Here is a 12,830-nt window from a genome sequence, read left to right as displayed (position 1 = left end):
AACACCAGATTTTGCTACGCTTTTTCTTCATATCCTGTGTATTTATTTTGGTGTTAAAATAATGTTAACTTTCATAATAAGGAAAATAGCAGCAGATGTTTAAACCAAACAGACTATATAGCATATCATCCCACATATCTACTTGACTTTCAAAATCAAAGTTTCTTCCTCACAAATAGGGAGGGAGGCTGGAAGACTACTCATGTATTTTACATACTACAGAACAACAAATCAACCTGGAGCAGCTTTCCATAAGCTTTTCCTCACCACCACCAACTGGACACATAAAAAATTAACATGGTATCAATTTCCAAGCAATCTTTATATCGCTTTCTTAAGCTGATCATTATATTTTGTTTTGAAAATATCATATTACTCGATGACAAAGATAAACAGAAATTGCCTGAAAAGTTTTAAATTTCTTGTTCACTAAAAAAATTAAAAACACTAACTGCAGTAAAACTTAATTTCACAGGAAACAAGTCCAGTCACTTGCTATTTAGACTATTATGAAGAAATCTGCCTTTTAAATGAGTTAATTCAGAAGCAAGATGATACTTACTGCCGCAGATTCAAAGAAAGCAATTTACCAAAATTCTCATTAGTGGGACAAGTGGGGGGTGGGGGTCCTTTAATAAAAACAACTTAATTATAAAACCCTTATTCACAGATTTTTTTTTTAAAAAGCATAAAGAAGTTTTTTTTTCCTTCCCCTTCAAGGGGAAAGGATAAGTTTTTAACTGATTAGGCAACAGGCCTGAGATTTTTTACATGTAAAGTACAAGTGGATTGGCTCACTCTCACAAGTTTCTTCAATGTTTTCTTTTTCATGAGAAATGTTCAGTTCATTGTAAGAGAAAACATGGAAACTGCTCCTGATGAATTAGGAAAGAGATGTCCCCTCGATTTGTATGTCGTTACAACAAAAAACACTCCCCCTGCCAAGCTGAATTCCCCCAGAGATGCCTCTCCGGCCACTGAAATCCAGGCCATTACCACTTTTTCATATCGCACGTAGATAATGTTCCAGTAGATAAGAAATCACTTTTTCTCTTCTTACTACCTACAGAGACAGCTTGAAATACTACAACGCACTGGGGAAACACCTCATGGTTTAGTGAGTGGTGATAAACAGTAAGAATTCAAAGCTTTTTTTTTTTTTTTTTAAAGCTTTCTTGTTACTGTGTTGTGCAATCACAAAGGGCCAGAGTGTGGAGGGGAACATCCTTCAATGTCAGAGCTCTCTTGGAGCTGTACAGGAAATGGGAAATCAGACAAAGAGCCAGTCTGTACTCTGTGACATGAGTGCCCTTCCAGTCCCCCAAAATGAATAGAAAAATTCTTCATTGTTTGGGACAATCGGTCTCAAAAACAAAAACTCACTGTAACTTTCTGTTCCCCTCCACATGAAAACCCAAAGCACGGCTGTAATACAACACAAATACTGTAGATGGTGTGTATGTTTAAAATCAGTATCAATGCAAAACAACCACCAAAAAATCCCTACACATTTAACTTTTACCTAGGTCCTAAAAATTCATCCCCTAAAGAAAACACCAAAAGAAACTTTAAAAAATACATTTCTAAAGAGTTTAAAATCTGAAGTTAGTACATTACTAGCATAAAGCAAACTTTTAACAGTTTATATTTCACCTCCTCCCCACCCGCAGCCCTCCCCACTGTACCCCTGAAGACTAAGATACAAAGAACAAACTTTAAAAGTGAAAAAAGTGCAGAATAACAACTCACTTTCAAAGTACCCTAAACTCCCAAAAACAGAACAGAAAGCACAGAAGACACTCAGAACCCTACAGGATGAGTGGTCTTGACAAAAGCGATACGATAGGGATTTCTAGAACAGAACCTCTACCTTCATAGCACAGAATGCCGATATTGTTGTTCATCTTGTCCAAGTACTGGTAGTTCAACAGGTCCATCTTCATAAATAGCATTTATTGGGCTAGCACAGAAAACCAGCTCTTTGCTTTTGCCCCAAAAAGAGTACGTTTCAAAAATCAATTATTGCTGAGTAGCTCCTGGCTCTTCTCTTAAACTTCACCAAGACGGAGGCCCGGCCTCAAAAGAGCAAAACAAAGTATGTAAAAGTTAAAAAAAAAAAGACAAAACACGCAGGCAAAAAAACTGAACACACAAAACCCTTCAAGGGTTTAGTTGTAGACAGTATATGTTTTGTATCCTCAGTGGAGCATTTAGAAATCGTTTCAGAAGTCTTTACAAGTCTTTCTTCGAAATAAAAAAGGAATGAGAAAGAAAAGCTCGAAGCACATTTCCTAGGACAAAGCCCCGCTGGCGTCCCTCGCAGCCCGCTGCAAGTTCACTGCGCTGACATGCTGGCTATGCGTGGTATGACTCGTATGTAAACGAACTTCCTCTTCCCAGCGGGAGCGCGCCTGAGCATGCGCACTGAATCCCCGGGGCTCTGCAAATGTCAGGGATATTTTCTGCACAAGATCAGCCTCTAAATGTATTAAGTGTTTGAAAGAAAGAGAAAGAGGAGGTGGAGAGTCTGTACGGAGGGGCCTCAGCGGAGCTGCTCTTGACAGGAAGCAGCCCTGCCACTGCAAAACCGTAGGAGGAAAAAGAAAACCCAGGAAGTTTCTTTTTCAGAAGCTGAGTAAAAAGTAAAAAATCCATCATGGAAGCAAACTTCCATGGAATTTAACTCTACTGTAGCTTCTCTTCGGGGTTTCAGAAACCCAATGTGTTTTGCTATGGTATATATACCACATATATTTTGTAAGGTTTTCTTTCTTTTTAAAATTGTTTTATAATGTCCATTTACATTTTATCTGCATATTTAAATTTCTTGTGTTAATGTTACATAAATTTCATAAGCTTCAGAACTTATGTGGAGAGGGCTGGGACAGGATTGCCTTTTCACAGCAGAGGAAACTTAGGCTCAGAGGGATTAAATGACTGGCCCGTGGCCCCCCAAATAGTTGGGAGAACTACCTTCAGTGTGGTTTGTTCCCCTAGTATTATAACTTTCTAGAAAACTGGGAAGGGAGAAACGAAAGCTGTTCCATCTGCCTATTACAAGCATGGTAGCACACTACCATGTTGTTCCTTATTGAAAGTTCTGGATTTGGAGCTTTAAATTTGCATCTTCGATATCTAGCACAGCAAGTAGGTACCCCAAAGCAGCTGTTCACTGAATGAATCACTGAATGTTCAGAGTCTTCAGCACATGAAGAACACACTGGCAAAGGGGGCGGGCCCGCAGTTTTACCTTTGTAGATTTTGGGTACCATAAACAGACTAATATAATTCACTATAGGAAGTGCTTCCATATTTATATTATTACATGCTATTTGGAGATTTAGAAAATATCAAGGGGTATCCTATTTTGTACACCAAGACCTCATTTTAATGCCCTAAAATAAGATTTGAATATATAGTGTAAAGGGGTCACATGTTAAAAATTCAGCAATAGTTGCATTTGGGGTAACAGGCCCATTCATGGCAAGCTGTTCTAATCAAATCTTATCTGGAGATTAATACAGCACCTACATACTGTGGCCATCCTGTTGCAATACTAGTCACTAGGATAGCAGCTGGTAAAGTAGGCAACAGAAAAATCAAGATTTTACAAGCTTTAATTTATAAGGGTATTTAATGCTAGATAGTAAATAAGCTATATTGAAAGATACATATACCATCAATTACAATTAAAATACCTAATGGTATTTGGTGGGAGGGTAGGAAGAAAATTTATAGTATCTAGTGTACACAACATTATTACACTTACATAACAATCTTACCATCTTTAAGTGTCAGATTCAAATTCAACTAACAGCTTTGGAGTACAATCATTATGCTATGTTCTTTGACCTAAGCTCTTAATCAGAAAACACTGGTGCCATTAGCATATCCTCTGTGGATGACAATTGTCAGCACACTGGAACCAACACAGAGCAGTTAAAAATTCTGATGCTGAGTTTGCATCCCAAACTACTCTGAGCGGGTGGGACCCAGCACCAGGATCTTTTTAAAAATTAAGAGTCCTGGGTGATTCTATTATAACATGCAGCCAAGGTTAAGAACCACTGCTTTCATCTGGGAGGGAAAAATTTACCTGACTTAAAATACTTCGTTATACACTTATTTTGAGAAGTTATACACTTATTTTAAGATACTGTGCTTTAACCAGATTCAAATAATACTGTTGTAAAGATATGTGTAAAATATTTAGTAACCTCCCTTTCATGACTCAGTACCACTTCCAATGTGGTTCAGCCTCTAAATGGAAATCATCTGTGTAGACACAGTCCCACAGGGTCCCACGGGTATCCCTTGACTCGTTGGAACGATCCATGGCAAAATTCCAAGCCCCAGGTCATGACCCTCCCACTGATCTGGGATGCTAGTGTGTTGCTCCTGGAGAGTAGTCCACCAAGAGTTCAGAACTGGTTGTCACTATCCACAACAGAGTGAACATTTCAAAACCTTTCCAGCAGTTTAACAGAGTAATTTTGTCTCCCAAACATTAACTTTAAAAAGTTAAAGGTTGTATTTTTTCATAGTTCTATAAGTTTTGTTACATTTTACAAGTACCACTCTGCAATGAAGGAGGTGAGGGGGAACCTGGTCATCCATCCAGGTAGCTAGCTACAAGGGCTGGACTCCGCAGTACAGTCAACGCTCTCGGCAACCTGCAGCTGGTCCACCCTGGCTCCTCACATCTTACACCCAATGCTTCAAGCACACTTAATTACAGTACTTAAAGTTACTCTTAAAAATCACATTATTTCACTTCTTCATGCATGTTCTCTCTTTTGTGAAAGACTTTTCGGGACTGTCTACCCAGCAAACCACCCATTGTTCCTCAAGACTTGACATACACCCGTCTTGTCCTGTGGGACCCCCATTCTTCCACCTCGTCACTCCTGCTCTGTGCCATCACTGTTTCACCTACATGCTTCTAACCAAGTCCAGGCTTTCAGAGCAAGGGCTATGCCTTCTTTATCTTTGCAAGGTCAGTTAGGCATAAGCCTGGCACGTGGTAGGCCATTAATAAATAGTTGTTAAATGAAATCAGTAAGATAAAACTTCTCAGAGGCAGATTCCCTCCTGCACGATTCCCCTATTCCCCAAAACACTGGATTATCTAACGTGACGCTTCTCAAGCCGAATTGTTGACATCTTTTGGGGACCACAAGTTCTCACATTTGAAAAATACTCATCTAGATTCGGATCACTCTTTAGTTTACAATCCATTCATTTTAAAAATCCTAACACTGGAAAGTGCCAATGCTAATATATTCATAATTAAAGTACAAATGGAATTGCTTTTAAGTAAATTAGAAAGATGGAGCCAAATTTTATCTATAAAATCTCAGGTCAAAATGTATTTTTTTTAAGAATGCAGAAATTTGAGTTATCAGACATTTAAAGCCTTAAAGAACATCTGGGTACAGAATAAGCAGCACTACACAGATACTGTCATGAAGTGAAGTTTTTACTGTAAAAACTGTGAAACCATAAGAATATGTTCAGACTACTTTGGAGTAGGGAAACATTTTTCTAAGCCTGGAAAAAAAAACTTAAAGAAAGGAAGTCACAGAGGAAAACACTGAAGAATTTGGGTAAATATACAAATTCATGTTTTTGTACATCTGAAAACACCAAAACCAAGTATAGAGGCAAACCACTAAAAATAATATATTTGTAACATATATGATGGTGATGAAGGATAAATGTTCTTAGTATATTAAGAACACTTAAAAGTAGGAAGAAAAAAATCCAAAATTTTTTAAATTTCATGTATTAGCAAAGAACATAAGAAAGAAATGAATAGCCAATACACTGTTGAAACACTATTCAATCTCATTAATAAGTAAAAAATTTTAAGTATGAACAATAAAATAAAAAATAAAAATTTTAAAAATTTAAAAATTTAATTAAGTGATTCTCCATCTGCCAGATTAACAAACAAGAAGACTTTTTCAATCTTATTTAATGCTGGTGAGGCAAGATGCCATTGGAATTTGTGTTCACTGCTAGTGAAGTGCAAACAGATAATGCCTTTCCACAAAGCAGTCTGGCTTTCACATTATGCTATTTACAATGTTGAAAAAGTTCACAACCTTTTCCTTACACTGGACTGTGCTTCTAAAACTCTGCTTTATGAAAATAATTAGATTTGGCCAAAGAGTTACATAAAGATGCTTTGCATCCTTCTATGTATAATAATGAAGACTTGAAAACCTAAAGTCCAAAAATAAGGGAATGAATGAAGTGACCCTGAGGTATGTCAATGACACAATATTATGCAATTCCTTCAAAAATATATAATGACATAAGGAAATGTTATATTATATACTATATAATAAATAATATGCACAGGTTAACCAAAAACAATAAAAATAGGACATAAAAGATGTATATGCTCTACATCAATTTTGCTTACACATTTGAATACTCATCTAGATTCTGATCACTCTTTAGATGTGTTAAAAAGACTGGAAAGAATACCCAAATGTTAATACTGCCTTTAAGTCATGAGGCTTTATTACATTTGTCTGTATTTCTAATTTACCTATAAAGAGTATATTCCTTATATGGTTAAGGTGAGGGTGAATGAAGTTCACCTACTTTTTACAAAACAGGCACATTATGAGAAAATATACCCTGATAAGGCATAAGCAATGGATCCCATATCTTATTTTTTTAATTTTATTTACTTATTTCTTCACCCGAGAACATTTTTTCATTGCTTTTAGAGAGAGGGGAAGGAAGAGAAGAAGGGAAAGAGAAATATTGTCATGAGAGAGAAACATCAATTGGTTGCCTCTTGTATGCACCCACACCCAGGACTGAACTTGCAACCTAGGTATGTGCCCTGACCAGGAATCGAACCAGCAATCTTTCAGTTATGGGACGACGCTCCAACCGAGTCACACTGGCCAGGGCCTGTATATCTTATTTTTAATACCATGACATGTGCTTCTGAGTTAGATTTAACAACTAAAGATAATAAAATTCCAAACATTTATTTAGACCTTTAAAAATTCTAGGATGTTTACGCTGAGGTATCTGTCCTAAAGAACAGTCTACAGGAGGAAACTATACTGTTGTTTTCTTTAAGATTTTATTTATTTCTTAGAGATAGTGGAAGGGAGGAAGAAAGAGAGGGAGAGAAACAGCAATCTGCAAGAGAAACATTGCTTGGTCGCCTCTCGCATGTCCCCAACTGAGGACTTGGCCCGCAACCCAGGCAAGCGCCCTGCCTGGGAATCAAACCAGAGACCTTTTGGTTCACAGGCCATCACTCAATCCACTGAGCCACACCAGCCAGAGCGAAACTCTGTACTTTAAACTTTCAGAGTACATAGACATGTATTCACATGCTTTTTGTCTTCTATTATTTACTAATTATTTCATATATTAGTATCAGTTCCCCAAACTAGACCATAAGCCTCTGGAAGAAAGAAAAACTAAGCTTCAGTTCTTGGTATAAAGCTCCCCACAGCAAGTACTCCACAAATGTTCATTATAACAGCATCTCAGGACCTTGGTGGAATAATGATGGCACAATAATGATAAAAGAGAGTCCAGACTAATTACTAGGTTAAATTGTTCTACGTGTTAGAGAGCTGACTACCAGTTTGGAATAGAATCATTCAAACTGTAAGGTGCTTAATAAAAACCAAAGGATCAAAATCGCTCTCCAGAGACTTTTTAAAAAATAAAATGTACCCTGGCCAATGTGGCTCAGTCAGCTGGGCTTCGTTTGCAAACTGAAAGGTCACGAGTTTGATTCCCAGCCAGGACACATGCCTGGATTGTGGGTTCAGTCCCCAGTCTCGGTGTATGTAAGAGGCAATCAATGTTTCTCTTCTCTCTCACATCAAAGTTTCTCTCCTTCTCTTTCTCCCTCCCTTCCCCTCTCTCTAGAACCCATTAAAGAAAAAAAAATTAATAATAAAATAAAATGCTTTCATGATGGCACTTGCAAAGAAGGGAATCTTTTAATGTTAAGCCCAACAATGATCTCCTCAAAGACCCTGGAAAGTATAAATAATCCTGCTGGGCTATTTGGTTCGTTTAACAGATTCAGTTGCTCTCTTCTTCCCAGTATTCTAAGTAGGCTAGATATTTAGCTAATGCTTTCATTTTAAAGACTTTTTTCCTCCTTATAACACATTTATTTTATTAAAAAAAATCACTTTAACCCAATATGTAAATAATCATCAAAACAAACCTTACCAAAGGAAGAAAATAAGTTTGACTATACCAGACCTAAACTTTCCATTAAACAAATTGGATGTATAAAAATATCATGTGTAAAAGCATCTCTAGAACCCATTTTCATTCACAAGTACACTCCTCAGTATAGCATGAACCACAACAGTCATAATGATGATGATGACGGTGCTTGTAAACACTTCGCTGGTCAAGGCACTTGCACTTTTTAATCTAATACCTTAATTATTGAGGCATGGTTGTGAGAAGGAAAGCACAGGAACAGTTACTTTAAATGAAAACCAAGCATTCAGTAGTGAGAAGGAAGACTCAAGAAACCAAACCTCCTTTTCCTTTAAATACAGAGTGGGGCAAAAGTAGGTTTACAGTTGTGAGTACACAAAACACAGTTTATTCTTATATTATTTCTTAATTATTGTATTATTTTCCATACAAACAACTGTAAACCTACTTTTGAGCCACCCTGTATTGTTTAGAATGCAATGTTCTGTGGCTTCTACATAAAGGCCTAGCTAAAACCTACCTAACCCCAAGAGCCCCTTTAGCTAGAATTAATCTCTTTATTCAAGTATATTTAGGCTTATACAGCCCTTAATTCTTAAAAAAAGCCAGACTGTAAGGTAATTTATGTACCTCTCCCCACCAGATTATAAAGACTACTTTGCATATAGTAGGTCTTCAACAACACAGCTGCTGAATCACAGAAGACATCAAAACAATTTTCAAATGCCTCATGTAGCAATGATATGAATCTGAATATCTATTACCAAGTTACCTATGGCATTACATTTTCATTTAAGGAAAGGATTCCTAAATATATCATAAAGTACTGCTTATTTCTAACTTGGAATTTTCACACTAAAATGACAATGAAAAATATACAGTATTTTGTCAAATTTTCACAAAAGCAAATACTTTTACATTTATGTCCTGATTTTTACTGTTTATAAAATAGTACCAGTCCTAAGTTAAAACATTCTCAACTTCTATTAAGTGGTTACTAGGTCATTTTCTGTAACATAGTGGGATTTTAGTATAAATACACATATTTTTAATAAAAGCCTTTTTAAAAAATGGTTCTTCAAATCAGATTTAAACTTTCAATACAACAGTACCACCTAGGGGTGAATTTTAAATTGCAAAGAAAATTTTGAGAAAGCAAACTGCATTATTTGGGCCATTCTCACCTGGTGTATATTTCAAACACAATAGCCTCTTATTTTATTTAATAAAAGTAACAGCAAATATCCTTTAACAAATGGTTGAACCCTAACTAAACTTTGCAAAAATTAAATAAAATACTAACAATACCAATTGAAGTGATGTCAAGTGGTTGAATAGGAAATCTGCTTCATTAACATGAGTCTGATGTAACTAGTATTTTAAAGCACCTACTAGGACCCATGTTTTAAATAAACCAGAATAAATCAGTACTGGGGAAGGGAATTTAATTAATAGGCATTCCCAAGAAAGAAATTTTTTGCAAAACAGTGTAACCTGTTAGTTTAAGTAGTACCTTAAAATGCTTGATAACAATTGTTTTCTTGCAAACAAAAAATTATCTTAAGCCCTGGCCTGGTACCTCTGTTGGTTACAGCACCATCCCAAAATGCCACAGTTACAGGTTTGATCTCTGGTCAGGGGACATACAAGAAGCAACCAGTGAATGCATGAATAAGTGGAACAACAAACCAATGTTTCTCTCTCTCTCTCTCTCTCCCCTTCCATTCCTCTTTCTGAAATCAATAAATAAAAAAAAATTATTTTAGTGGTTTTCATTATTAAAAACAATAGCTTCAGTAACCCTCACAAATTTTACTCTGATATTCACATTATCAGAAATTATAATTATCCACAGATATATTCCTGCAAGGTAGGCGAGAACTAACTTCCATGGTAAAATCAGAAGAATCCCAATGGAGGAAAAGTCCTAAATATTTAACATTCGAAGGGCAAATATCACTGGTATTCCCAATCTTCAATTAACAATTCAGTCTGCCTTCAAAGTACTGAATATGCCACATCTCTCTACCTCTAGAATCACCCTTTCAACCTGTTAACATCCAGTCTAGAAAATAGACAACATACCTGTTATTTTAACAGACAGAATTTTAATGCCTCCCCTGCCTTGTGCCCCCCTTTCAATAACTACCCCAGAAGGTAACTACTATTCTAATCTTTAAGAGTACAGATTGGCTTAACCACTTTACATAAATAAATGCGCCATTCACTCTTCTGTAACTGGATTCAAGTGTTATCCTTATTGTTCTGTGTAGCATAAATAGATCATGCATTTTCATTGCTGCATAGTAATCCATTGCTCTAATAGAGCATACGTCATTCTGCTGTTGATGAGCATTTAGGCAGTCTCTATCTGGGGGTTATTATAAATACTGCTGCAACAAATATTTTACTGCATATCTTTCATGCACATATGACCGCACTTCTGATACATACATAGGAGTAAATATGTTTCATCATAGAGTAAGCACATGTTCAGCTTAAGTAGATATTGCCAAATAGTTTCCCAAAGCAATTGTACCAATTTATATTCCTGCCAGCAGTGTGGGATTTCAGGTTGCTCCACATTCTCACCAATACTTTTCTACCTTTGCCATTCCCACTACTCTGGTGAAATATGGAACAGCCACACTATGTCAGTGCTTTGCACTTCTCTGACCAATAGTGAAAACTCTTAAATGCTTTAAGAGGCAGAGGGATAGAGTCACTGTGCAGAACAGAGAGAGAAGGGTCTAGGCCAGTGCCTCTCAACCAGGCCAACTTCGCTTCCCCACACCAGGGGACATTTGGCAATGCCTGGTCGTTACAGCTTGAGGTTGCTACTGGCATCCAGCAGATAAAGGCCAGGGATGATGCCAAACATGCTATAATGCACAAGACTGCCCCCAACAAAGATTTACCTGGACCAAGTGGCAGTAATACACTGTCAAGAAACCCTGATCAAAGTAAACCATTATTAGAATTTTTCTCCTTAGCCATATATCAGTAGAAGGTATAGCTCAAGGGGACAATTTCCTATTTTCTCAAAATGGTATTTTCTCCCTAAAGGGATAGAAATACAAAGGACATTTACTACATATTGGGCATGGTACATGGGATAGAGCTAGGTTTTTTCACATACCTTGTTTCTTTTTTAATCCTCACAACAATGCTGTCAGGTACTATGACCATTTTATAGGTAAGGAAATAGATCATCAGGCTAAGTAGCTTGTCCAAACGCACACAAAGAGTGGCAGATCTGGAATCTGAAGCTGAGATTCTCCACTATACCCAGGGTATTGCTTTTAACTAAAAATAAAGAGTTTTTTAAGTCCACAATGATTGGTAACTTGCAAGGGGCAAGTTTTAAATTAGATTTGTAAAATGCAACCAAATAAAAACTGGGTATGAAAAACATCAATTGTGCCCTGACTGGTGTGGCTCAGTGGACTGAGAGCTGCTGGCCTGCAAACCAAAGGGCCACCAGTTCGATTCCCAGTCAGGGCACATGCCTGGGTTGCAGACCTGGCTTCCAGTAGGGGGTGCATGAGAGGCAACCACACACTGATGTTTCTCTTCCCTCTCTTTCTCCCTCCTTTCCCCTTTCTCTAAAAATAAATAAAATCTTTAAAAAAAAGAAAAAGAAAAACATCATTTTCAATGTGAGGATTAACATGCACCTGTAAGAAGTATACCTTAAAATTTTTAAAGAAATGTATCTTCCCCAGCATCCTGGGATCTCTCTGAAGTTACAGCCATGTCTTATTTTTCTTTGCATATGTCCCAATGCCTGTAGGAGTAGGCATTTAGAGTTTTCTAGATTAATTACTGACCTAAAACCCCAATGAGAGAAGACAAGCTTCATAAAGCAAGCAGATGGTCCAGATTTTATTTTTCGCCAAGCCAACTATATTTAGTAGCATAAACTATAATAAAATGGATTTTGTTGCAAATATATGATTAAATCAAATAATAGTCGATGCCATCAAATTCTTTCCACAACAATTCCATTTTTCCAAGGATGGATTGCTAGTACAGCCATGTCAGTCATCCTTCAGATGTCTTCACTGATGCCTGTTTGTAAGAAAATAACAGTCACAGGGCCACCAGAAATCCATCCATTATAAGAGTAGTTTTCAACCCTGCCCATGAATTAGAATCACTGAGGAGGCTTTGCAAGCCATGGCTACCCATGCCTCATATTTGGGGGTTAATCTAGTAAATCTGGGGTGAGACCCAGAAAGATGCACTTAGAATTTACGCCCAGGGAAAAGCTACATTCAGAAGTACAGTTTGAAAATAGCTCCCCATATAATTTGCACACATGCCCCTCCCCTAGTGATTCAGAACCACTGGGGGGAAGTGCAATGAGGTGATTCTGAACTGAATTTATTAGGGCACCTGCCTTCCACACCGCCCAGAGTTCAAGAGCATCCCACAGAGTTACTCCCAGGCAGGACTAGGGGGCAATGTGAGCCAACCTAAGAAACAGCTCAACTTCCCATTGGGAAGTGATACTTGGAAGTGGATATAGTTTGAATTTACACAATTCAGTCTTGTTTTACAAGGAAGGGGCTAATGAACTCCCTCATTCTCAGCCTCTC

General features: G+C 37.2%; 1 protein-coding gene across 4 annotated transcripts in view; it reads right to left on the bottom strand.

Moving 5' to 3' along the window:
• Positions 1-12,830, bottom strand: part of VGLL4 (vestigial like family member 4) — a 151,858-nt gene that overhangs the window by 80,368 nt on the left and 58,660 nt on the right. The window contains exon 1 of one of the 4 annotated variants that reach the window (XM_028518256.2): positions 1,871-2,385. The exons of the other annotated variants lie outside the window; for them this stretch is intronic. Coding sequence (XP_028374057.1) covers positions 1,871-1,952 — 82 coding nt within the window. The 5' untranslated portion in view covers positions 1,953-2,385. Of the gene's footprint in view, positions 1-1,870; positions 2,386-12,830 lie in introns of those variants that run through there. 4 annotated transcript variants of the gene reach the window in all.

Source organism: Phyllostomus discolor, chromosome 7, assembly GCF_004126475.2.
Source record: "Phyllostomus discolor isolate MPI-MPIP mPhyDis1 chromosome 7, mPhyDis1.pri.v3, whole genome shotgun sequence".
Taxonomy (NCBI): Eukaryota; Metazoa; Chordata; class Mammalia; order Chiroptera; family Phyllostomidae; genus Phyllostomus; species Phyllostomus discolor.
This window is presented reverse-complemented; position numbering and strand designations above follow the sequence as displayed.